General features: G+C 36.7%; 1 protein-coding gene across 1 annotated transcript; it reads left to right on the top strand.

Annotated features, from left to right (window-relative positions):
* The first annotated feature begins 6430 nt into the window (after window positions 1–6430).
* On the top strand, window positions 6431–11827 carry LOC143508162 (uncharacterized). Its single transcript, XM_076996689.1, has 6 exons — window positions 6431–6554; window positions 9378–9502; window positions 10068–10289; window positions 10443–10590; window positions 10686–10792; window positions 11290–11827. The coding sequence occupies exons 1-6, from the start codon at window positions 6515–6517 to the stop codon at window positions 11596–11598; spliced, it is 951 nt and encodes a 316-aa protein (XP_076852804.1). The 5' UTR covers window positions 6431–6514; the 3' UTR covers window positions 11599–11827.
* The last annotated feature ends 15856 nt before the right edge of the window (window positions 11828–27683 follow it).

The following is a 27683-nucleotide window of genomic DNA, read 5'->3' as shown; positions in this document are numbered from 1 at the left end:
ATGAACTGAAAACTCATATTTTGTTCTAAAACAGTGTTTGGATGTGATAACAAGCTGTTTTATCATGTTTGTAATGTTACACATCCATTTTCTAACAAGTAGTAAGTCTTGCATTAAGGCGTTCAAAACAGCGTTTGCTGGCGCTGTAAGCGCTCTAAACAGTGTTTCTGAGCATAACTTGGAGCAAAAGTGCAACTTTTGAAGAATGAACTGAAAACTCATATTTTGTTCTAAAACAGTGTTTGGATGTGATAACAAGCTGTTTTATCATGTTTGTAATGTTACACATGCATTTCCTAACAAGTAGGTAAGGCTTGCATTAAGGCGTTCAAAACAGCGTTTGCTGGCGCTGTAAGCGCTCTAAACAGTGTTTCTGAGCATAACTTGGAGCAAAAGTGCAACTTTTTAAGAATGAACTGAAAACTCATATTTTGTTCTAAAACAGTGTTTGGATGTGATAACAAGCTGTTTTATCATGTTTGTAATGTTACACATGCATTTCCTAACAAGTAGGTAAGGCTTGCATTAAGGCGTTCAAAACAGCGTTTGCTGGCGCTGTAAGCGCTCTAAACAGTGTTTCTGAGCATAACTTGGAGCAAAAGTGCAACTTTTGAAGAATGAACTGAAAACTCATATTTTGTTCTAAAACAGTGTTTGGATGTGATAACAAGCTGTTTTATCATGTTTGTAATGTTACACATGCATTTCCTAACAAGTAGGTAAGTCTTGTATTAAGGCGTTCAAAACAGCGTTTGCTGGCGCTGTAAGCGCTCTAAACAGTGTTTCTGAGCATAACTTGGAGCAAAAGTGCAACTTTTGAAGAATGAACTGAAAACTCATATTTTGTTCCAAAACAGTGTTTGGATGTGATAACAAGCTGTTTTATCATGTTTGTAATGTTACACATGCATTTCCTAACAAGTAGTAAGGCTTGCATTAAGGCGTTCAAAACAGCGTTTGCTGGCGTTGTAAGAGCTCTAAACAGTGTTTCTGAGCATAACTTGGAGCAAAAGTGCAACTTTTGAAGAATGAACTGAAAACTCATATTTTGTTCTAAAACAGTGTTTGGATGTGATAACAAGCTGTTTTATCATGTTTGTAATGTTACACATCCATTTTCTAACAAGTAGTAAGTCTTGCATTAAGGCGTTCAAAACAGCGTTTGCTGGCGCTGTAAGCGCTCTAAACAGTGTTTCTGAGCATAACTTGGAGCAAAAGTGCAACTTTTGAAGAATGAACTGAAAACTCATATTTTGTTCTAAAACAGTGTTTGGATGTGATAACAAGCTGTTTTATCATGTTTGTAATGTTACACATGCATTTCCTAACAAGTAGGTAATGCTTGCATTAAGGCGTTCAAAACAGCGTTTGCTGGCGCTGTAAGCGCTCTAAACAGTGTTTCTGAGCATAACTTGGAGCAAAAGTGCAACTTTTGAAGAATGAACTGAAAACTCATATTTTGTTCTAAAACAGTGTTTGGATGTGATAACAAGCTGTTTTATCATGTTTGTAATGTTACACATGCATTTCCTAACAAGTAGGTAAGGCTTGCATTAAGGCGTTCAAAACAGCGTTTGCTGGCGCTGTAAGCGCTCTAAACAGTGTTTCTGAGCATAACTTGGAGCAAAAGTGCAACTTTTGAAGAATGAACTGAAAACTCATATTTTGTTCTAAAACAGTGTTTGGATGTGATAACAAGCTGTTTTATCATGTTTGTAATGTTACACATGCATTTCCTAACAAGTAGGTAAGTCTTGTATTAAGGCGTTCAAAACAGCGTTTGCTGGCGCTGTAAGCGCTCTAAACAGTGTTTCTGAGCATAACTTGGAGCAAAAGTGCAACTTTTGAAGAATGAACTGAAAACTCATATTTTGTTCCAAAACAGTGTTTGGATGTGATAACAAGCTGTTTTATCATGTTTGTAATGTTACACATGCATTTCCTAACAAGTAGGTAAGGCTTGCATTAAGGCGTTCAAAACAGCGTTTGCTGGCGTTGTAAGAGCTCTAAACAGTGTTTCTGAGCATAACTTGGGGCAAAAGTGCAACTTTTCAAGAATGAAAAGAAAACTCATATTTTTAATGAAAACAGTGTTTGGATGTGATAACAAGCTGTTTTATCATGTTTGTAATGTTACACATCCATTTTCTAACAAGTAGTAAGTCTTGCATTAAGGCGTTCAAAACAGCGTTTGCTGGCGCTGTAAGCGCTCTAAACAGTGTTTCTGAGCATAACTTGGAGCAAAAGTGCAACTTTTGAAGAATGAACTGAAAACTCATATTTTGTTCTAAAACAGTGTTTGGATGTGATAACAAGCTGTTTTATCATGTTTGTAATGTTACACATGCATTTCCTAACAAGTAGGTAAGGCTTGCATTAAGGCGTTCAAAACAGCGTTTGCTGGCGCTGTAAGCGCTCTAAACAGTGTTTCTGAGCATAACTTGGAGCAAAAGTGCAACTTTTCAAGAATGAAAAGAAAACTCATATTTTGAATGAAAACAGTGTTTGGATGTGATAACAAGCTGTTTTATCATGTTTGTAATGTTACACATCCATTTTCTAACAAGTAGTAAGTCTTGCATTAAGTTTGCTGGCGCTGTAAGCGCTCTAAACAGTGTTTCTGAGCATAACTTGGAGCAAAAGTGCAACTTTTGAAGAATGAACTGAAAACTCATATTTTGTTCTAAAACAGTGTTTGGATGTGATAACAAGCTGTTTTATCATGTTTGTAATGTTACACATGCATTTCCTAACAAGTAGGTAAGGCTTGCATTAAGGCGTTCAAAACAGCGTTTGCTGGCGCTGTAAGCGCTCTAAACAGTGTTTCTGAGCATAACTTGTGGCAAAAGTGCAACTTTTGAAGAATGAACTGAAAACTCATATTTTGTTCTAAAACAGTGTTTGGATGTGATAACAAGCTGTTTTATCATGTTTGTAATGTTACACATGCATTTCCTAACAAGTAGGTAAGGCTTGCATTAAGGCGTTCAAAACAGCGTTTGCTGGCGCTGTAAGCGCTCTAAACAGTGTTTCTGAGCATAACTTGTGGCAAAAGTGCAACTTTTGAAGAATGAACTGAAAACTCATATTTTGTTCTAAAACAGTGTTTGGATGTGATAACAAGCTGTTTTATCATGTTTGTAATGTTACACATGCATTTCCTAACAAGTAGGTAAGGCTTGCATTAAGGCGTTCAAAACAGCGTTTGCTGGCGCTGTAAGCGCTCTAAACAGTGTTTCTGAGCATAACTTGGAGCAAAAGTGCAACTTTTGAAGAATGAACTGAAAACTCATATTTTGTTCCAAAACAGTGTTTAGATGTGATAACAAGCTGTTTTATCATGTTTGTAATGTTACACATGCATTTCCAAACAAGTAGTAAGTCTTGTATTAAGGCGTTCAAAACAGCGTTTGCTGGCGCTGTAAGCGCTCTAAACAGTGTTTCTGAGCATAACTTGGAGCAAAAGTGCAACTTTTGAAGAATGAACTGAAAACTCATATTTTGTTCCAAAACAGTGTTTGGATGTGATAACAAGCTGTTTTATCATGTTTGTAATGTTACACATGCATTTCCTAACAAGTAGTAAGGCTTGCATTAAGGCGTTCAAAACAGCGTTTGCTGGCGTTGTAAGAGCTCTAAACAGTGTTTCTGAGCATAACTTGTGGCAAAAGTGCAACTTTTGAAGAATGAACTGAAAACTCATATTTTGTTCCAAAACAGTGTTTGGATGTGATAACAAGCTGTTTTATCATGTTTGTAATGTTACACATGCATTTCCTAACAAGTAGGTAAGGCTTGCATTAAGGCGTTCAAAACAGCGTTTGCTGGCGTTGTAAGAGCTCTAAACAGTGTTTCTGAGCATAACTTGGAGCAAAAGTGCAACTTTTGAAGAATGAACTGAAAACTCATATTTTGTTCTAAAACAGTGTTTGGATGTGATAACAAGCTGTTTTATCATGTTTGTAATGTTACACATCCATTTTCTAACAAGTAGTAAGTCTTGCATTAAGGCGTTCAAAACAGCGTTTGCTGGCGCTGTAAGCGCTCTAAACAGTGTTTCTGAGCATAACTTGGAGCAAAAGTGCAACTTTTGAAGAATGAACTGAAAACTCATATTTTGTTCTAAAACAGTGTTTGGATGTGATAACAAGCTGTTTTATCATGTTTGTAATGTTACACATGCATTTCCTAACAAGTAGGTAAGGCTTGCATTAAGGCGTTCAAAACAGCGTTTGCTGGCGTTGTAAGAGCTCTAAACAGTGTTTCTGAGCATAACTTGGGGCAAAAGTGCAACTTTTCAAGAATGAAAAGAAAACTCATATTTTTAATGAAAACAGTGTTTGGATGTGATAACAAGCTGTTTTATCATGTTTGTAATGTTACACATCCATTTTCTAACAAGTAGTAAGTCTTGCATTAAGGCGTTCAAAACAGCGTTTGCTGGCGCTTTAAGCGCTCTAAACAGTGTTTCTGAGCATAACTTGGAGCAAAAGTGCAACTTTTGAAGAATGAACTGAAAACTCATATTTTGTTCTAAAACAGTGTTTGGATGTGATAACAAGCTGTTTTATCATGTTTGTAATGTTACACATCCATTTTCTAACAAGTAGTAAGTCTTGCATTAAGGCGTTCAAAACAGCGTTTGCTGGCGCTGTAAGCGCTCTAAACAGTGTTTCTGAGCATAACTTGGAGCAAAAGTGCAACTTTTGAAGAATGAACTGAAAACTCATATTTTGTTCTAAAACAGTGTTTGGATGTGATAACAAGCTGTTTTATCATGTTTGTAATGTTACACATGCATTTCCTAACAAGTAGGTAAGGCTTGCATTAAGGCGTTCAAAACAGCGTTTGCTGGCGCTGTAAGCGCTCTAAACAGTGTTTCTGAGCATAACTTGGAGCAAAAGTGCAACTTTTGAAGAATGAACTGAAAACTCATATTTTGTTCTAAAACAGTGTTTGGATGTGATAACAAGCTGTTTTATCATGTTTGTAATGTTACACATGCATTTCCTAACAAGTAGGTAAGGCTTGCATTAAGGCGTTCAAAACAGCGTTTGCTGGCGCTGTAAGCACTGCAAAAAACGATTTTTAAGAAAGTAAAAAACCCTTGTTTATGGACTTTATTTCTTATTTTTGTCTAAAAAGAAAAAATATTCTTAACAAGCAAGTTTTGTACAAGAAAATTAAGCTCATTCTAAGAACATTTGTCTAACTTTTTCTAAATAAGATATTTCAGCTCATCTTGAGCTTTATTTACCAATTACAGGGTATGACTATGGTTTGGTTGAAATTCTAGAATAAGAATAAGATTATTCTTCTTATTTAAAGAATAAGGCCACTTAAACAAATTCTCATTTTAAGAAATGTACTTAATGACTCAAGTTTGAAATAATGGCTGTCATAATGTTTCATACAACATGTGGTCTTACATGAACAAAAGCTGCAAGACTCAAAGCAGTTGGTAAACATAAAACACAGTTAAGCAAGCCCCATTTGAAAGACATAACATACAGCACAACTCATAGCGTTCACTTTAGGCCAGGTCAAACAGATGAACACCTTTAGCAAATCTTCACCATAATAATCATGTACCAACTACAGCGTTCGAATGTCAGTCTCTTGCTACAAATGGCCACAATAAAATTTTTTTTAATTGCTGTAAAACTGTCCAAAACCACCATCTAATGATCCAATCCATCCATGTAAAACAGAGTACCTTTTATAATATATCAGATGAGATATTTATAATATATTGATATGACAGCATAGGTCATATCAAATCTATAATCAGTTCTGTTGCTTGTGCCATGTTTGGAATCTCAATTTTACATGACATGTAATCTGTCATAGCAAATGGTATTATACTGTTGTAATTCAAAACAATGTAATGATGAATTTATCACATAAATATTTCACACAAGCCCAAATACAGGAAAACCACTATAATTAACAGCACTCACAATTAATGAGTTATTCTTCATGTTGTAAACACGATACTCTTTGACACATCCATCTATACCACAAACTACATGGAAATCTGGACTATGGCTATGTGCAGAACTAATATGACTGAGTAGGATTTGAGGGTCAGACCCACAAAAACGAAGCATATAACACAGCGCCAAATCATTTTGCTTTGCTGGTCTGTGAACTCATTTACCCATGAACCTAAGAAAACCTGGATTAGTCTATTAAGAGGTATACGGTTTATCATAAGTCGCCTTACAAAAGCTGGAATAAATAATAGTGCACATTCACTCGTTTATTAAAAAAAAAATTATATTATATATATATATTTATATATATATATATATATTATATATATATATATGCTTATAAATAAAACGTGAACTAAACCATCTCCATCCCCTCCCCCACACTCCTGGAGATGGTATCGTTACAACTTTCGCGCCGACGGTTAAAGACGACGGTTAGACTGTAGGGTTAAGTGCTACTGAGGTTCAAGTTTGGATGTGATTTCATGGTACAACTAGTGAAGAATTGAAGGCAAGTTATGGAGAAACTGGACGAAATAACAATTTCCACTCTGAAAGGTATGTAACAGTTTTTTTCTTTGTTTAGAGTTAATCTATTTTGTGTTATGTCGCTAGCATGCTAGGCTATGCACATCTTGATGCAGGGAGTTATTAAAACATTCGTGTGCCGTTCTCAGTTTCAGTCTCTGTGAATTCTTTCAACAGTAGTGTGCAAAACGTCATGATTTAATGGCAATTAAAATTGTGGCATTTTCAAAATTCGTCTTTAAAAGTTTCCACCAGGTTTGGCCATATTAGCATGGTCCCGGACAGGGCAGGACTATCCAATATCTGTCGTGATCTAATGGCGCTAAGCGGTTGTGTATCTAGTTGAAATTCTATTTAGAGCAGGTCAGGGGTGGGTTTCCCGAAACGTTCGTAGCGCTAAGTACTTCTTAACCTCATACGTTTCATACGAGGTTACGAAGTACTTGGCGCTACGAACGTTTCGGGAAACCCACCCCTGAAAGGTAATGTTTGGAGGCTGTTAATTTTAGGTAATGTTAATGTGTACGGCTGTTGTATAACGTGCTTTATGCCCGAAAAACCTCTTCCAGTACATAATAGTGATGAGTCGTTTCCAAAAGATCCGGTTCTTGAACAGCTCGGTGAAATTAATTAAATTAATCGATACGCGGCTATCGGAGTCGTTTTATATATTAATCTGCACTAGGGGTGGGCGATATGGGGAAAAAATAGTATCACAATTTTTTTCATAAAATCACGATTTCGATTTTTTATCACGATCTTCCATCCAAAAAAAAACAAAAAAAAATTGGGGCTACAAAGCTTTTTTTTAAATGCAGATTTCAATGAATGATATTGCAATTTTCCATGTGCAAACATTGTAAACAAAAAATGTAAACAACACACGTGACACTGTGTCACGTAGGGCTACGCCCCCCTCTCCTAGCTGTCACTCCGGTTTCCCTGTTCCTCGTCTGTTGTTCCCTGCTCCTTGAGCCCGCCTTGTTGTGTGTTTCTATGGTTTCCCCACGTCTGCCACGCGCTTGTCGTTATTGTCTTCACCTGTTTCCATAGTTGCCAGGTTTGCGGTTTTCACGCCAAATTGGGCTTGTTTGAAAATCCAGCCGCGGGTAAAAATTCTGGGGTCGCGGGATGCGGTTTTTTGGGCTACTTTGTGCGGGATATTTTTGTAGGACCTGGCAACCCTGCCTGTTTCTAGTCTAGTTCAATGTATTTATAGTCCCCGTCTCTCCCATGTCGGTATCGGTTATTTTGTGCTACTTACCTGTTTATTCTCTTGCCTCGTTCGTGCTCTAGTAGATTTAACTGTTTCTGTTTCGTCTTCGTCGTAAGTACGTTCAGCCTAGTCTTTGTTTCCCGTGCCTTTTGTTCTTTGTGCCACCATGCCCGTTTATATTTCATGTTCGGACTGCCTACCTGTTATGTGTCCGCCTCCCTGCTCTGCGTCGCGCAGTTCCTTACACTGTTAAAGTGCACTATTGCACTAAATATTTCCCAGCACTTTAAACTTCAAGTTAAATATTTATACATATAGTCGAAATGATTCGATATAATTCGCTTTTTTATCACATTATTTAATGGTGGTTTATTTTCAAAACGCCCAATCTTAACGTCTTCACGTTCTGTCATGTTTCGTCCTGGAATTACAAGAGGCTCGTATTTGTTAACGTAATACAAGAGACTGTTCAGTCAGACAGATATTTGATGTGAAACGAAGTAGTTACAATTTCAAGCATTTCAAGTAGGCTACTTAGCCTAAATTCCAGCACTTTTCAAACCTGAAACACAAAGCAACATTAAAATTCGTCAAGTAAATGTTCCTTCCCGTTTTTGAGGGATGTTTCTTTATACTACTACATATCGTTCGCGCGAGGTGTGGCGGAGTCGCGCGCTATGGTCACTTGTGAGACGGCTGCCCGGAATGTTTCACTTTCGGCATATTACTTGGGATGTCTACGTCTCAAGTGATTGAATAAATTTGTTGTACTGGCATCGGATGTTTTCACGTGTCTTTGCACACTTTACATATCGCTGTAGTTTGGTCTTGGTCAGTGGAAGAAAATCCGAATCAATTTCAGATTACAGAGGTGGATTTCCTCTTCATTACCAGCTCCTCGGTTTGGCTTTCAGCCGTCGTTGTTTTTATTTTTACAAACACAACATGGAGGCGTGGAAGACGCACAGTTCGCTGTGATTGGTCAGTCTGACCCTACGTCTGACGCATCGGTGGGAACCAGCATAAAAGAGTCATTGCGCTAATTGGCAAAGGCGATCTATACGATTTCTCTAATTTGGTAGATCGCCTGCGATTCTCCACTCGTTATCGCCATTCACGATTTTATATCGTCATATCGTGCACCCCTAATCTGCACATTCACCTTCGCATCAGTACAGGGAATCAGTCATAGTGTGAGACTGTTATTAGATTATAAAAACAAAAACTCCGTATTTTCACACACATAGAGTGAGCGAGAGAGAGACTCATAACTCTCATAACTCATATAAAAAAAAACATACAGAAATTTAAGCAGTAGTAGCATATAGACAAATAATTGAGAAATAACCTTGTTTTTTATGTTAGACTTGGTTGAATTAAACAATTTTAAAGGAAAAATGCACTTTAAAAAATGGCTTTAAAGGAGTCCCATCAATACACGCACACGTCCGCTTCCACTCGGCTAGGGTTCGTTGGCGGTCTTTCAGGCGTGACGTCAGCTGCGTTCTCTGAGAGCATATTGTTCGTTACAGTGTCCAGACAATTAAAATGATAATGATATGCATCAATGTTGTACCTATTTATAACACGAATTATGGATTATGTAATCTAGTGATAATTGGAAACTTCTATTGCAGAAGCAAATGTTGGAGAAGACCTGCTGTCTTCACTGTCCCGAGATGACATCAAAGATCTCTTTCCTGGTCCTGAACATTTCCTGAGGCGTCGAGCTCTATGGCTTGCAGTGCACAAATGTGAAGAAGTAAGTTCTGCTTTATTGCTTATTGAAAAAAACTGAGGACACACCAGTTTCTTTTATGCAGTTAAAATTAATTTTACCAAGATACCCAGTAGAAGGGCTGTTGGTGGTTTTCTTTCATTTTGGCTTTAAACAAATGGCCTACAAATTTATCAAATGCACACATTTTAAATTTTACAACAATTTACTGATATTTTTGCTATACATTCTTGCATCTCTAGAGACCTAAAGTGCTTATGCAATTTTATGTGAAATTAGCCCTGTGTAAATACACTGTCTATATCTGTATTTAATCTTTCTGTCCAACTCTACCCTGTAGTAACGTGTGTTATTTGGTCAGCCACTTTAAAGGTTGTCAACATTATGCAATCACATATTTTAATTTAATCGGTTTGTAGGATTTAGTTTTCACTTTACAAAGGGTTTTTTGTACCTTTTTCTCTCTCAAAAAGCCAAATTTTGTTGACCATGATTGATTTAGAAAAGTAATAAATGGGTAAAACATCCAAGGGGTGAATATTATTAATAGACACTGCAAATGAATTGTACACATCTGCTCTGTGCTTAGCTGGTTCAGCTGACTTCTTTGACAGTCCGAAAACCCAGGAAAGACACTACAAGACTCCAAGAAATATACAAGACTAAGAAACCAAACAAAGCTGCTGTAACCCAACTGCTTAACCTGGAGTACGAGAGTAGAAGACAATTAATTAACTCTGATGCAATAAAGGAGCAAGACAGACCAGTGAGGGTTCTAGAGGCATACCCTTGTTTCAGAGAACTGGACCATGTAAGCAGTACTCACTTCTTTTAGCCATCCCAGCATTCCTTTAGGGAAACTTTTATATAATTTTCCAATTCTTTAAATACTATAGCCCTCGTGTTTAAGTGGTTATTGTCAAGACCAGATATAGAGCCAGTCTTTTCTGCCTGTATTTTTCAGGTCCTGGATGAGCTGCAGAGGATTATTCAACCATCCAATTCCAGATACATATCTGAGATGAAGGATATATGGGAAAGCTTCTACTCAAAGGTGCAGTTCTATGGTGTCATGAAGAAAATAATGAAGCCTCCAAAAACTTTGGATGGAGGTAATTCTACAGTACCTTGATTTGTCTAAGTTTATGTTTTGTATATTGCATTATTCGCTGTGATTGATCGTTTTATTTGTCTTTTGTCAAACCAGTGGAAGATGCAACAGCTGTGTTCAGAGCCCTTCCACTGCTCTTCCCTTCCAGCACACTACCACCTAAGAAGCTGAGCATCTGTGAGGCTTTTTTCTATGTCCTAAAGGTGAGAATGCAATATTATATGTGCAATTATTGTTTACTTTGCACTTAATCATGCTTTCACTTTATGAAATTTACTGAGTGGAGATGCTCTAAATATTCTTAAGGTTCAGGTCTATGATATCCTGAGGTTAATAAAACCTACAAAGAATAATGAGTCAATTTTAGGCTGTAATGTGGCTCCAAGTTCTCCAATGATGGTAGATTCAGCTGTGTCTTTGTGATGTACGTGAAGTTCTTGGCACCTAAGATTAAATCACAATCACATAATATGCAGAAAAATCACAAGGATATTTTCCCCCATATCATTAAGGGCTTGTTTCTGTACCTTTTTATTTAAAATTGCTGTAGTACGTCTGGTACTTGTAATGTACATTCACACAATCTGCTTAATATATAGTTACAGTTTTTACTATTATCATTTTACTATTAGGTGTTTTAGTTGGGTGTGTGTTTCTTGAGGTTCTGCTCTAATCATCCTCATTCTTTTCTGGCATGTAGACTTCAGAAGACCATGAAGGCTACCTTCGTCGGCGACCCCTGGCTTGCCCAGTTCTGCTCGTCTCTGAAGGCAACTGCATGATTGCTGTTGGAACCACACCAGTGACCACCTTTGACCGAAAGTATCTTTATGAGGGACTGCTCTACCTCATGGCATATTACTATGCCCTACACCTCACATACCCAAAGTACATTTCCACGTTGCTGTCTATCTTGCAAACTGAAATACTCAAAGATTCCATCCATGACAGTGATTCAACCCCCTCTTACAAGAAGGCGCTTGGTGAGTGGAAGTCATTCATTGAGTGAGTCTCTCTTAGAGTCTACTTCCCTGTGTTTGTTTTTTTCAGAAAAGTGGTTCAACACATGTTTGTTTCTGAGATCTTTAAAGATGTTCTTCTGAGATAATGGAAACCATATGTTAGAATATTGGTTTTTAAGCTGCAGGGAAATGTATTTTTGATCTTAGTAGTTAGTATTCCCCATTTGAGTATCTGGATTAAGCACTTAGTGGCAATGCTACACAGTACCCCGGCTAAAAATTTAGGTAATGTTAGGCGTGCTGTTTGGATGGACATATAAAGACTGTCAAAATACAATTGCTGACCTATTGCTGTGTTAATAAAAATGCAAAAATCAAGAATGCTTCTAGTGCCTTGATTTTAAAATAAAACAAATTGTCTTGTTTGTCTTGAAAAAAACAATTAGTTTTAAGAAAACTTGTCCTGTAGTAAGCTTTTTTTGTTACATGAATAATTTAAATTAAGGTGTAAAATCCTAAAGTAAGCAAATAATTCTTTAAATCAGCAAGACATCAAGAAAGCATAATTTATTTCAGGAAAGATTTTCTACAAAACTCTTGTTATGAGTCACATTTTCTTAAATTAAGCATAGAAAATCTTGAAATCAGCTTAATCAAGATTTTGTCACACTCATTTTAAAAAAATATTTCTTAAGAAAAGCAATTTTTGCTTGTAAGAAGCACAATTTTCTTTAATTTAAAAACACACAAGTTAGATTCATTTGCTAGTTTTAAGAATTCTAGACAAGCAACTTTTGCTTACCCCATTGGCAGATTTTTTTTCTCAAAACAAGAATAAATTGTCATATTTAGGAATATTTAGCTTATTTCAAGTAGTGCTGTTTTTGCAGTGAGCGCTCTAAACAGTGTTTCTGAGCATAACTTGGAGCAAAAGTGCAACTTTTGAAGAATGAACTGAAAACTCATATTTTGTTCTAAAACAGTGTTTGGATGTGATAACAAGCTGTTTTATCATGTTTGTAATGTTACACATGCATTTCCTAACAAGTAGGTAAGTCTTGTATTAAGGCGTTCAAAACAGCGTTTGCTGGCGCTGTAAGCGCTCTAAACAGTGTTTCTGAGCATAACTTGGAGCAAAAGTGCAACTTTTGAAGAATGAACTGAAAACTCATATTTTGTTCCAAAACAGTGTTTGGATGTGATAACAAGCTGTTTTATCATGTTTGTAATGTTACACATGCATTTCCTAACAAGTAGTAAGGCTTGCATTAAGGCGTTCAAAACAGCGTTTGCTGGCGTTGTAAGAGCTCTAAACAGTGTTTCTGAGCATAACTTGGAGCAAAAGTGCAACTTTTGAAGAATGAACTGAAAACTCATATTTTGTTCTAAAACAGTGTTTGGATGTGATAACAAGCTGTTTTATCATGTTTGTAATGTTACACATCCATTTTCTAACAAGTAGTAAGTCTTGCATTAAGGCGTTCAAAACAGCGTTTGCTGGCGCTGTAAGCGCTCTAAACAGTGTTTCTGAGCATAACTTGGAGCAAAAGTGCAACTTTTGAAGAATGAACTGAAAACTCATATTTTGTTCTAAAACAGTGTTTGGATGTGATAACAAGCTGTTTTATCATGTTTGTAATGTTACACATGCATTTCCTAACAAGTAGGTAATGCTTGCATTAAGGCGTTCAAAACAGCGTTTGCTGGCGCTGTAAGCGCTCTAAACAGTGTTTCTGAGCATAACTTGGAGCAAAAGTGCAACTTTTGAAGAATGAACTGAAAACTCATATTTTGTTCTAAAACAGTGTTTGGATGTGATAACAAGCTGTTTTATCATGTTTGTAATGTTACACATGCATTTCCTAACAAGTAGGTAAGGCTTGCATTAAGGCGTTCAAAACAGCGTTTGCTGGCGCTGTAAGCGCTCTAAACAGTGTTTCTGAGCATAACTTGGAGCAAAAGTGCAACTTTTGAAGAATGAACTGAAAACTCATATTTTGTTCTAAAACAGTGTTTGGATGTGATAACAAGCTGTTTTATCATGTTTGTAATGTTACACATGCATTTCCTAACAAGTAGGTAAGTCTTGTATTAAGGCGTTCAAAACAGCGTTTGCTGGCGCTGTAAGCGCTCTAAACAGTGTTTCTGAGCATAACTTGGAGCAAAAGTGCAACTTTTGAAGAATGAACTGAAAACTCATATTTTGTTCCAAAACAGTGTTTGGATGTGATAACAAGCTGTTTTATCATGTTTGTAATGTTACACATGCATTTCCTAACAAGTAGTAAGGCTTGCATTAAGGCGTTCAAAACAGCGTTTGCTGGCGTTGTAAGAGCTCTAAACAGTGTTTCTGAGCATAACTTGTGGCAAAAGTGCAACTTTTGAAGAATGAACTGAAAACTCATATTTTGTTCCAAAACAGTGTTTGGATGTGATAACAAGCTGTTTTATCATGTTTGTAATGTTACACATGCATTTCCTAACAAGTAGGTAAGGCTTGCATTAAGGCGTTCAAAACAGCGTTTGCTGGCGTTGTAAGAGCTCTAAACAGTGTTTCTGAGCATAACTTGGGGCAAAAGTGCAACTTTTCAAGAATGAAAAGAAAACTCATATTTTTAATGAAAACAGTGTTTGGATGTGATAACAAGCTGTTTTATCATGTTTGTAATGTTACACATCCATTTTCTAACAAGTAGTAAGTCTTGCATTAAGGCGTTCAAAACAGCGTTTGCTGGCGCTGTAAGCGCTCTAAACAGTGTTTCTGAGCATAACTTGGAGCAAAAGTGCAACTTTTGAAGAATGAACTGAAAACTCATATTTTGTTCTAAAACAGTGTTTGGATGTGATAACAAGCTGTTTTATCATGTTTGTAATGTTACACATGCATTTCCTAACAAGTAGGTAAGGCTTGCATTAAGGCGTTCAAAACAGCGTTTGCTGGCGCTGTAAGCGCTCTAAACAGTGTTTCTGAGCATAACTTGTGGCAAAAGTGCAACTTTTGAAGAATGAACTGAAAACTCATATTTTGTTCTAAAACAGTGTTTGGATGTGATAACAAGCTGTTTTATCATGTTTGTAATGTTACACATGCATTTCCTAACAAGTAGGTAAGGCTTGCATTAAGGCGTTCAAAACAGCGTTTGCTGGCGCTGTAAGCGCTCTAAACAGTGTTTCTGAGCATAACTTGTGGCAAAAGTGCAACTTTTGAAGAATGAACTGAAAACTCATATTTTGTTCTAAAACAGTGTTTGGATGTGATAACAAGCTGTTTTATCATGTTTGTAATGTTACACATGCATTTCCTAACAAGTAGGTAAGGCTTGCATTAAGGCGTTCAAAACAGCGTTTGCTGGCGCTGTAAGCGCTCTAAACAGTGTTTCTGAGCATAACTTGTGGCAAAAGTGCAACTTTTGAAGAATGAACTGAAAACTCATATTTTGTTCTAAAACAGTGTTTGGATGTGATAACAAGCTGTTTTATCATGTTTGTAATGTTACACATGCATTTCCTAACAAGTAGGTAAGGCTTGCATTAAGGCGTTCAAAACAGCGTTTGCTGGCGCTGTAAGCGCTCTAAACAGTGTTTCTGAGCATAACTTGGAGCAAAAGTGCAACTTTTGAAGAATGAACTGAAAACTCATATTTTGTTCCAAAACAGTGTTTAGATGTGATAACAAGCTGTTTTATCATGTTTGTAATGTTACACATGCATTTCCAAACAAGTAGTAAGTCTTGTATTAAGGCGTTCAAAACAGCGTTTGCTGGCGCTGTAAGCGCTCTAAACAGTGTTTCTGAGCATAACTTGGAGCAAAAGTGCAACTTTTGAAGAATGAACTGAAAACTCATATTTTGTTCCAAAACAGTGTTTGGATGTGATAACAAGCTGTTTTATCATGTTTGTAATGTTACACATGCATTTCCTAACAAGTAGTAAGGCTTGCATTAAGGCGTTCAAAACAGCGTTTGCTGGCGTTGTAAGAGCTCTAAACAGTGTTTCTGAGCATAACTTGTGGCAAAAGTGCAACTTTTGAAGAATGAACTGAAAACTCATATTTTGTTCCAAAACAGTGTTTGGATGTGATAACAAGCTGTTTTATCATGTTTGTAATGTTACACATGCATTTCCTAACAAGTAGGTAAGGCTTGCATTAAGGCGTTCAAAACAGCGTTTGCTGGCGTTGTAAGAGCTCTAAACAGTGTTTCTGAGCATAACTTGGAGCAAAAGTGCAACTTTTGAAGAATGAACTGAAAACTCATATTTTGTTCTAAAACAGTGTTTGGATGTGATAAGCTGTTTTATCATGTTTGTAATGTTACACATCCATTTTCTAACAAGTAGTAAGTCTTGCATTAAGGCGTTCAAAACAGCGTTTGCTGGCGCTGTAAGCGCTCTAAACAGTGTTTCTGAGCATAACTTGGAGCAAAAGTGCAACTTTTGAAGAATGAACTGAAAACTCATATTTTGTTCTAAAACAGTGTTTGGATGTGATAACAAGCTGTTTTATCATGTTTGTAATGTTAAACATGCATTTCCTAACAAGTAGGTAATGCTTGCATTAAGGCGTTCAAAACAGCGTTTGCTGGCGCTGTAAGCGCTCTAAACAGTGTTTCTGAGCATAACTTGGAGCAAAAGTGCAACTTTTGAAGAATGAACTGAAAACTCATATTTTGTTCTAAAACAGTGTTTGGATGTGATAACAAGCTGTTTTATCATGTTTGTAATGTTACACATGCATTTCCTAACAAGTAGGTAAGGCTTGCATTAAGGCGTTCAAAACAGCGTTTGCTGGCGCTGTAAGCGCTCTAAACAGTGTTTCTGAGCATAACTTGGAGCTAAAGTGCAACTTTTGAAGAATGAACTGAAAACTCATATTTTGTTCTAAAACAGTGTTTGGATGTGATAACAAGCTGTTTTATCATGTTTGTAATGTTACACATGCATTTCCTAACAAGTAGGTAAGGCTTGCATTAAGGCGTTCAAAACAGCGTTTGCTGGCGTTGTAAGAGCTCTAAACAGTGTTTCTGAGCATAACTTGGGGCAAAAGTGCAACTTTTCAAGAATGAAAAGAAAACTCATATTTTTAATGAAAACAGTGTTTGGATGTGATAACAAGCTGTTTTATCATGTTTGTAATGTTACACATCCATTTTCTAACAAGTAGTAAGTCTTGCATTAAGGCGTTCAAAACAGCGTTTGCTGGCGCTTTAAGCGCTCTAAACAGTGTTTCTGAGCATAACTTGGAGCAAAAGTGCAACTTTTGAAGAATGAACTGAAAACTCATATTTTGTTCTAAAACAGTGTTTGGATGTGATAACAAGCTGTTTTATCATGTTTGTAATGTTACACATCCATTTTCTAACAAGTAGTAAGTCTTGCATTAAGGCGTTCAAAACAGCGTTTGCTGGCGCTGTAAGCGCTCTAAACAGTGTTTCTGAGCATAACTTGGAGCAAAAGTGCAACTTTTGAAGAATGAACTGAAAACTCATATTTTGTTCTAAAACAGTGTTTGGATGTGATAACAAGCTGTTTTATCATGTTTGTAATGTTACACATGCATTTCCTAACAAGTAGGTAAGGCTTGCATTAAGGCGTTCAAAACAGCGTTTGCTGGCGCTGTAAGCGCTCTAAACAGTGTTTCTGAGCATAACTTGGAGCAAAAGTGCAACTTTTGAAGAATGAACTGAAAACTCATATTTTGTTCTAAAACAGTGTTTGGATGTGATAACAAGCTGTTTTATCATGTTTGTAATGTTACACATCCATTTTCTAACAAGTAGTAAGTCTTGCATTAAGGCGTTCAAAACAGCGTTTGCTGGCGCTGTAAGCGCTCTAAACAGTGTTTCTGAGCATAACTTGGAGCAAAAGTGCAACTTTTGAAGAATGAACTGAAAACTCATATTTTGTTCTAAAACAGTGTTTGGATGTGATAACAAGCTGTTTTATCATGTTTGTAATGTTACACATGCATTTCCTAACAAGTAGGTAATGCTTGCATTAAGGCGTTCAAAACAGCGTTTGCTGGCGCTGTAAGCGCTCTAAACAGTGTTTCTGAGCATAACTTGGAGCAAAAGTGCAACTTTTGAAGAATGAACTGAAAACTCATATTTTGTTCTAAAACAGTGTTTGGATGTGATAACAAGCTGTTTTATCATGTTTGTAATGTTACACATGCATTTCCTAACAAGTAGGTAAGGCTTGCATTAAGGCGTTCAAAACAGCGTTTGCTGGCGCTGTAAGCGCTCTAAACAGTGTTTCTGAGCATAACTTGGAGCAAAAGTGCAACTTTTGAAGAATGAACTGAAAACTCATATTTTGTTCTAAAACAGTGTTTGGATGTGATAACAAGCTGTTTTATCATGTTTGTAATGTTACACATGCATTTCCTAACAAGTAGGTAAGTCTTGTATTAAGGCGTTCAAAACAGCGTTTGCTGGCGCTGTAAGCGCTCTAAACAGTGTTTCTGAGCATAACTTGGAGCAAAAGTGCAACTTTTGAAGAATGAACTGAAAACTCATATTTTGTTCCAAAACAGTGTTTGGATGTGATAACAAGCTGTTTTATCATGTTTGTAATGTTACACATGCATTTCCTAACAAGTAGGTAAGGCTTGCATTAAGGCGTTCAAAACAGCGTTTGCTGGCGTTGTAAGAGCTCTAAACAGTGTTTCTGAGCATAACTTGGGGCAAAAGTGCAACTTTTCAAGAATGAAAAGAAAACTCATATTTTTAATGAAAACAGTGTTTGGATGTGATAACAAGCTGTTTTATCATGTTTGTAATGTTACACATCCATTTTCTAACAAGTAGTAAGTCTTGCATTAAGGCGTTCAAAACAGCGTTTGCTGGCGCTGTAAGCGCTCTAAACAGTGTTTCTGAGCATAACTTGGAGCAAAAGTGCAACTTTTGAAGAATGAACTGAAAACTCATATTTTGTTCTAAAACAGTGTTTGGATGTGATAACAAGCTGTTTTATCATGTTTGTAATGTTACACATGCATTTCCTAACAAGTAGGTAAGGCTTGCATTAAGGCGTTCAAAACAGCGTTTGCTGGCGCTGTAAGCGCTCTAAACAGTGTTTCTGAGCATAACTTGGAGCAAAAGTGCAACTTTTCAAGAATGAAAAGAAAACTCATATTTTGAATGAAAACAGTGTTTGGATGTGATAACAAGCTGTTTTATCATGTTTGTAATGTTACACATCCATTTTCTAACAAGTAGTAAGTCTTGCATTAAGGCGTTCAAAACAGCGTTTGCTGGCGCTGTAAGCGCTCTAAACAGTGTTTCTGAGCATAACTTGGAGCAAAAGTGCAACTTTTGAAGAATGAACTGAAAACTCATATTTTGTTCTAAAACAGTGTTTGGATGTGATAACAAGCTGTTTTATCATGTTTGTAATGTTACACATGCATTTCCTAACAAGTAGGTAAGGCTTGCATTAAGGCGTTCAAAACAGCGTTTGCTGGCGCTGTAAGCGCTCTAAACAGTGTTTCTGAGCATAACTTGTGGCAAAAGTGCAACTTTTGAAGAATGAACTGAAAACTCATATTTTGTTCTAAAACAGTGTTTGGATGTGATAACAAGCTGTTTTATCATGTTTGTAATGTTACACATGCATTTCCTAACAAGTAGGTAAGGCTTGCATTAAGGCGTTCAAAACAGCGTTTGCTGGCGCTGTAAGCGCTCTAAACAGTGTTTCTGAGCATAACTTGGAGCAAAAGTGCAACTTTTCAAGAATGAACTGAAAACTCATATTTTGTTCTAAAACAGTGTTTGGATGTGATAACAAGCTGTTTTATCATGTTTGTAATGTTACACATGCATTTCCTAACAAGTAGGTAAGGCTTGCATTAAGGCGTTCAAAACAGCGTTTGCTGGCGCTGTAAGCGCTCTAAACAGTGTTTCTGAGCATAACTTGGAGCAAAAGTGCAACTTTTGAAGAATGAACTGAAAACTCATATTTTGTTCCAAAACAGTGTTTAGATGTGATAACAAGCTGTTTTATCATGTTTGTAATGTTACACATGCATTTCCAAACAAGTAGTAAGTCTTGTATTAAGGCGTTCAAAACAGCGTTTGCTGGCGCTGTAAGCGCTCTAAACAGTGTTTCTGAGCATAACTTGGAGCAAAAGTGCAACTTTTCAAGAATGAACTGAAAACTCATATTTTGTTCTAAAACAGTGTTTGGATGTGATAACAAGCTGTTTTATCATGTTTGTAATGTTACACATGCATTTCCTAACAAGTAGGTAAGGCTTGCATTAAGGCGTTCAAAACAGCGTTTGCTGGCGCTGTAAGCGCTCTAAACAGTGTTTCTGAGCATAACTTGGAGCAAAAGTGCAACTTTTGAAGAATGAACTGAAAACTCATATTTTGTTCCAAAACAGTGTTTGGATGTGATAACAAGCTGTTTTATCATGTTTGTAATGTTACACATGCATTTCCTAACAAGTAGTAAGGCTTGCATTAAGGCGTTCAAAACAGCGTTTGCTGGCGTTGTAAGAGCTCTAAACAGTGTTTCTGAGCATAACTTGTGGCAAAAGTGCAACTTTTGAAGAATGAACTGAAAACTCATATTTTGTTCCAAAACAGTGTTTGGATGTGATAACAAGCTGTTTTATCATGTTTGTAATGTTACACATGCATTTCCTAACAAGTAGGTAAGGCTTGCATTAAGGCGTTCAAAACAGCGTTTGCTGGCGTTGTAAGAGCTCTAAACAGTGTTTCTGAGCATAACTTGGAGCAAAAGTGCAACTTTTGAAGAATGAACTGAAAACTCATATTTTGTTCTAAAACAGTGTTTGGATGTGATAAGCTGTTTTATCATGTTTGTAATGTTACACATCCATTTTCTAACAAGTAGTAAGTCTTGCATTAAGGCGTTCAAAACAGCGTTTGCTGGCGCTGTAAGCGCTCTAAACAGTGTTTCTGAGCATAACTTGGAGCAAAAGTGCAACTTTTGAAGAATGAACTGAAAACTCATATTTTGTTCTAAAACAGTGTTTGGATGTGATAACAAGCTGTTTTATCATGTTTGTAATGTTACACATGCATTTCCTAACAAGTAGGTAATGCTTGCATTAAGGCGTTCAAAACAGCGTTTGCTGGCGCTGTAAGCGCTCTAAACAGTGTTTCTGAGCATAACTTGGAGCAAAAGTGCAACTTTTGAAGAATGAACTGAAAACTCATATTTTGTTCTAAAACAGTGTTTGGATGTGATAACAAGCTGTTTTATCATGTTTGTAATGTTACACATGCATTTCCTAACAAGTAGGTAAGGCTTGCATTAAGGCGTTCAAAACAGCGTTTGCTGGCGCTGTAAGCGCTCTAAACAGTGTTTCTGAGCATAACTTGGAGCTAAAGTGCAACTTTTGAAGAATGAACTGAAAACTCATATTTTGTTCTAAAACAGTGTTTGGATGTGATAACAAGCTGTTTTATCATGTTTGTAATGTTACACATGCATTTCCTAACAAGTAGGTAAGGCTTGCATTAAGGCGTTCAAAACAGCGTTTGCTGGCGTTGTAAGAGCTCTAAACAGTGTTTCTGAGCATAACTTGGGGCAAAAGTGCAACTTTTCAAGAATGAAAAGAAAACTCATATTTTTAATGAAAACAGTGTTTGGATGTGATAACAAGCTGTTTTATCATGTTTGTAATGTTACACATCCATTTTCTAACAAGTAGTAAGTCTTGCATTAAGGCGTTCAAAACAGCGTTTGCTGGCGCTTTAAGCGCTCTAAACAGTGTTTCTGAGCATAACTTGGAGCAAAAGTGCAACTTTTGAAGAATGAACTGAAAACTCATATTTTGTTCTAAAACAGTGTTTGGATGTGATAACAAGCTGTTTTATCATGTTTGTAATGTTACACATCCATTTTCTAACAAGTAGTAAGTCTTGCATTAAGGCGTTCAAAACAGCGTTTGCTGGCGCTGTAAGCGCTCTAAACAGTGTTTCTGAGCATAACTTGGAGCAAAAGTGCAACTTTTGAAGAATGAACTGAAAACTCATATTTTGTTATAAAACAGTGTTTGGATGTGATAACAAGCTGTTTTATCATGTTTGTAATGTTACACATGCATTTCCTAACAAGTAGGTAAGGCTTGCATTAAGGCGTTCAAAACAGCGTTTGCTGGCGCTGTAAGCGCTCTAAACAGTGTTTCTGAGCATAACTTGGAGCAAAAGTGCAACTTTTGAAGAATGAACTGAAAACTCATATTTTGTTCTAAAACAGTGTTTGGATGTGATAACAAGCTGTTTTATCATGTTTGTAATGTTACACATGCATTTCCTAACAAGTAGGTAAGGCTTGCATTAAGGCGTTCAAAACAGCGTTTGCTGGCGCTGTAAGCGCTCTAAACAGTGTTTCTGAGCATAACTTGGAGCAAAAGTGCAACTTTTGAAGAATGAACTGAAAACTCATATTTTGTTCTAAAACAGTGTTTGGATGTGATAACAAGCTGTTTTATCATGTTTGTAATGTTACACATGCATTTCCTAACAAGTAGGTAAGTCTTGTATTAAGGCGTTCAAAACAGCGTTTGCTGGCGCTGTAAGCGCTCTAAACAGTGTTTCTGAGCATAACTTGGAGCAAAAGTGCAACTTTTGAAGAATGAACTGAAAACTCATATTTTGTTCCAAAACAGTGTTTGGATGTGATAACAAGCTGTTTTATCATGTTTGTAATGTTACACATGCATTTCCTAACAAGTAGTAAGGCTTGCATTAAGGCGTTCAAAACAGCGTTTGCTGGCGTTGTAAGAGCTCTAAACAGTGTTTCTGAGCATAACTTGGAGCAAAAGTGCAACTTTTGAAGAATGAACTGAAAACTCATATTTTGTTCTAAAACAGTGTTTGGATGTGATAACAAGCTGTTTTATCATGTTTGTAATGTTACACATCCATTTTCTAACAAGTAGTAAGTCTTGCATTAAGGCGTTCAAAACAGCGTTTGCTGGCGCTGTAAGCGCTCTAAACAGTGTTTCTGAGCATAACTTGGAGCAAAAGTGCAACTTTTGAAGAATGAACTGAAAACTCATATTTTGTTCTAAAACAGTGTTTGGATGTGATAACAAGCTGTTTTATCATGTTTGTAATGTTACACATGCATTTCCTAACAAGTAGGTAATGCTTGCATTAAGGCGTTCAAAACAGCGTTTGCTGGCGCTGTAAGCGCTCTAAACAGTGTTTCTGAGCATAACTTGGAGCAAAAGTGCAACTTTTGAAGAATGAACTGAAAACTCATATTTTGTTCTAAAACAGTGTTTGGATGTGATAACAAGCTGTTTTATCATGTTTGTAATGTTACACATGCATTTCCTAACAAGTAGGTAAGGCTTGCATTAAGGCGTTCAAAACAGCGTTTGCTGGCGCTGTAAGCGCTCTAAACAGTGTTTCTGAGCATAACTTGGAGCAAAAGTGCAACTTTTGAAGAATGAACTGAAAACTCATATTTTGTTCTAAAACAGTGTTTGGATGTGATAACAAGCTGTTTTATCATGTTTGTAATGTTACACATGCATTTCCTAACAAGTAGGTAAGTCTTGTATTAAGGCGTTCAAAACAGCGTTTGCTGGCGCTGTAAGCGCTCTAAACAGTGTTTCTGAGCATAACTTGGAGCAAAAGTGCAACTTTTGAAGAATGAACTGAAAACTCATATTTTGTTCCAAAACAGTGTTTGGATGTGATAACAAGCTGTTTTATCATGTTTGTAATGTTACACATGCATTTCCTAACAAGTAGTAAGGCTTGCATTAAGGCGTTCAAAACAGCGTTTGCTGGCGTTGTAAGAGCTCTAAACAGTGTTTCTGAGCATAACTTGTGGCAAAAGTGCAACTTTTGAAGAATGAACTGAAAACTCATATTTTGTTCCAAAACAGTGTTTGGATGTGATAACAAGCTGTTTTATCATGTTTGTAATGTTACACATGCATTTCCTAACAAGTAGGTAAGGCTTGCATTAAGGCGTTCAAAACAGCGTTTGCTGGCGTTGTAAGAGCTCTAAACAGTGTTTCTGAGCATAACTTGGGGCAAAAGTGCAACTTTTCAAGAATGAAAAGAAAACTCATATTTTTAATGAAAACAGTGTTTGGATGTGATAACAAGCTGTTTTATCATGTTTGTAATGTTACACATCCATTTTCTAACAAGTAGTAAGTCTTGCATTAAGGCGTTCAAAACAGCGTTTGCTGGCGCTGTAAGCGCTCTAAACAGTGTTTCTGAGCATAACTTGGAGCAAAAGTGCAACTTTTGAAGAATGAACTGAAAACTCATATTTTGTTCTAAAACAGTGTTTGGATGTGATAACAAGCTGTTTTATCATGTTTGTAATGTTACACATGCATTTCCTAACAAGTAGGTAAGGCTTGCATTAAGGCGTTCAAAACAGCGTTTGCTGGCGCTGTAAGCGCTCTAAACAGTGTTTCTGAGCATAACTTGGAGCAAAAGTGCAACTTTTCAAGAATGAAAAGAAAACTCATATTTTGAATGAAAACAGTGTTTGGATGTGATAACAAGCTGTTTTATCATGTTTGTAATGTTACACATCCATTTTCTAACAAGTAGTAAGTCTTGCATTAAGGTGTTCAAAACAGCGTTTGCTGGCGCTGTAAGCGCTCTAAACAGTGTTTCTGAGCATAACTTGGAGCAAAAGTGCAACTTTTGAAGAATGAACTGAAAACTCATATTTTGTTCTAAAACAGTGTTTGGATGTGATAACAAGCTGTTTTATCATGTTTGTAATGTTACACATGCATTTCCTAACAAGTAGGTAAGGCTTGCATTAAGGCGTTCAAAACAGCGTTTGCTGGCGCTGTAAGCGCTCTAAACAGTGTTTCTGAGCATAACTTGTGGCAAAAGTGCAACTTTTGAAGAATGAACTGAAAACTCATATTTTGTTCTAAAACAGTGTTTAGATGTGATAACAAGCTGTTTTATCATGTTTGTAATGTTACACATGCATTTCCTAACAAGTAGGTAAGGCTTGCATTAAGGCGTTCAAAACAGCGTTTGCTGGCGCTGTAAGCGCTCTAAACAGTGTTTCTGAGCATAACTTGGAGCAAAAGTGCAACTTTTGAAGAATGAACTGAAAACTCATATTTTGTTCCAAAACAGTGTTTGGATGTGATAACAAGCTGTTTTATCATGTTTGTAATGTTACACATGCATTTCCTAACAAGTAGTAAGGCTTGCATTAAGGCGTTCAAAACAGCGTTTGCTGGCGTTGTAAGAGCTCTAAACAGTGTTTCTGAGCATAACTTGTGGCAAAAGTGCAACTTTTGAAGAATGAACTGAAAACTCATATTTTGTTCCAAAACAGTGTTTGGATGTGATAACAAGCTGTTTTATCATGTTTGTAATGTTACACATGCATTTCCTAACAAGTAGGTAAGGCTTGCATTAAGGCGTTCAAAACAGCGTTTGCTGGCGTTGTAAGAGCTCTAAACAGTGTTTCTGAGCATAACTTGGAGCAAAAGTGCAACTTTTGAAGAATGAACTGAAAACTCATATTTTGTTCTAAAACAGTGTTTGGATGTGATAACAAGCTGTTTTATCATGTTTGTAATGTTACACATCCATTTTCTAACAAGTAGTAAGTCTTGCATTAAGGCGTTCAAAACAGCGTTTGCTGGCGCTGTAAGCGCTCTAAACAGTGTTTCTGAGCATAACTTGGAGCAAAAGTGCAACTTTTGAAGAATGAACTGAAAACTCATATTTTGTTCCAAAACAGTGTTTGGATGTGATAACAAGCTGTTTTATCATGTTTGTAATGTTACACATGCATTTCCTAACAAGTAGTAAGGCTTGCATTAAGGCGTTCAAAACAGCGTTTGCTGGCGTTGTAAGAGCTCTAAACAGTGTTTCTGAGCATAACTTGGAGCAAAAGTGCAACTTTTGAAGAATGAACTGAAAACTCATATTTTGTTCTAAAACAGTGTTTGGATGTGATAACAAGCTGTTTTATCATGTTTGTAATGTTACACATCCATTTTCTAACAAGTAGTAAGTCTTGCATTAAGGCGTTCAAAACAGCGTTTGCTGGCGCTGTAAGCGCTCTAAACAGTGTTTCTGAGCATAACTTGGAGCAAAAGTGCAACTTTTGAAGAATGAACTGAAAACTCATATTTTGTTCTAAAACAGTGTTTGGATGTGATAACAAGCTGTTTTATCATGTTTGTAATGTTACACATGCATTTCCTAACAAGTAGGTAATGCTTGCATTAAGGCGTTAAACAGCGTTTGCTGGCGCTGTAAGCGCTCTAAACAGTGTTTCTGAGCATAACTTGGAGCAAAAGTGCAACTTTTGAAGAATGAACTGAAAAACTCATATTTTGTTCTAAAACAGTGTTTGGATGTGATAACAAGCTGTTTTATCATGTTTGTAATGTTACACATGCATTTCCTAACAAGTAGGTAAGGCTTGCATTAAGGCGTTCAAAACAGCGTTTGCTGGCGCTGTAAGCGCTCTAAACAGTGTTTCTGAGCATAACTTGGAGCAAAAGTGCAACTTTTGAAGAATGAACTGAAAACTCATATTTTGTTCTAAAACAGTGTTTGGATGTGATAACAAGCTGTTTTATCATGTTTGTAATGTTACACATGCATTTCCTAACAAGTAGGTAAGGCTTGCATTAAGGCGTTCAAAACAGCGTTTGCTGGCGCTGTAAGCGCTCTAAACAGTGTTTCTGAGCATAACTTGGAGCAAAAGTGCAACTTTTGAAGAATGAACTGAAAACTCATATTTTGTTCTAAAACAGTGTTTGGATGTGATAACAAGCTGTTTTATCATGTTTGTAATGTTACACATGCATTTCCTAACAAGTAGGTAAGTCTTGTATTAAGGCGTTCAAAACAGCGTTTGCTGGCGCTGTAAGCGCTCTAAACAGTGTTTCTGAGCATACTTGGAGCAAAAGTGCAACTTTTGAAGAATGAACTGAAAACTCATATTTTGTTCCAAAACAGTGTTTGGATGTGATAACAAGCTGTTTTATCATGTTTGTAATGTTACACATGCATTTCCTAACAAGTAGTAAGGCTTGCATTAAGGCGTTCAAAACAGCGTTTGCTGGCGTTGTAAGAGCTCTAAACAGTGTTTCTGAGCATAACTTGGAGCAAAAGTGCAACTTTTGAAGAATGAACTGAAAACTCATATTTTGTTCTAAAACAGTGTTTGGATGTGATAACAAGCTGTTTTATCATGTTTGTAATGTTACACATCCATTTTCTAACAAGTAGTAAGTCTTGCATTAAGGCGTTCAAAACAGCGTTTGCTGGCGCTGTAAGCGCTCTAAACAGTGTTTCTGAGCATAACTTGGAGCAAAAGTGCAACTTTTGAAGAATGAACTGAAAACTCATATTTTGTTCTAAAACAGTGTTTGGATGTGATAACAAGCTGTTTTATCATGTTTGTAATGTACACATGCATTTCCTAACAAGTAGGTAATGCTTGCATTAAGGCGTTCAAAACAGCGTTTGCTGGCGCTGTAAGCGCTCTAAACAGTGTTTCTGAGCATAACTTGGAGCAAAAGTGCAACTTTTGAAGAATGAACTGAAAACTCATATTTTGTTCTAAAACAGTGTTTGGATGTGATAACAAGCTGTTTTATCATGTTTGTAATGTTACACATGCATTTCCTAACAAGTAGGTAAGGCTTGCATTAAGGCGTTCAAAACAGCGTTTGCTGGCGCTGTAAGCGCTCTAAACAGTGTTTCTGAGCATACCTTGGAGCAAAAGTGCAACTTTTGAAGAATGAACTGAAAACTCATATTTTGTTCTAAAACAGTGTTTGGATGTGATAACAAGCTGTTTTATCATGTTTGTAATGTTACACATGCATTCCTAACAAGTAGGTAGTCTTGTATTAAGGCGTTCAAAACAGCGTTTGCTGGCGCTGTAAGCGCTCTAAACAGTGTTCTGAGCATAACTTGGAGCAAAAGTGCAACTTTTGAAGAATGAACTGAAAACTCATATTTTGTTCCAAAACAGTGTTTGGATGTGATAACAAGCTGTTTTTATCATGTTTGTGATGTTACACATGCATTTCCTAACAAGTAGTAAGGCTTGCATTAAGGCGTTCAAAACAGCGTTTGCTGGCGTTGTAAGAGCTCTAAACAGTGTTTCTGAGCATAACTTGTGG

This window comes from Brachyhypopomus gauderio, unplaced genomic scaffold (assembly GCF_052324685.1).
Source record: "Brachyhypopomus gauderio isolate BG-103 unplaced genomic scaffold, BGAUD_0.2 sc818, whole genome shotgun sequence".
Taxonomy (NCBI): Eukaryota; Metazoa; Chordata; class Actinopteri; order Gymnotiformes; family Hypopomidae; genus Brachyhypopomus; species Brachyhypopomus gauderio.
The sequence above is the reverse complement of the archived record's forward strand: the minus strand, read 5'-3'. Positions and strand labels throughout refer to the sequence as shown.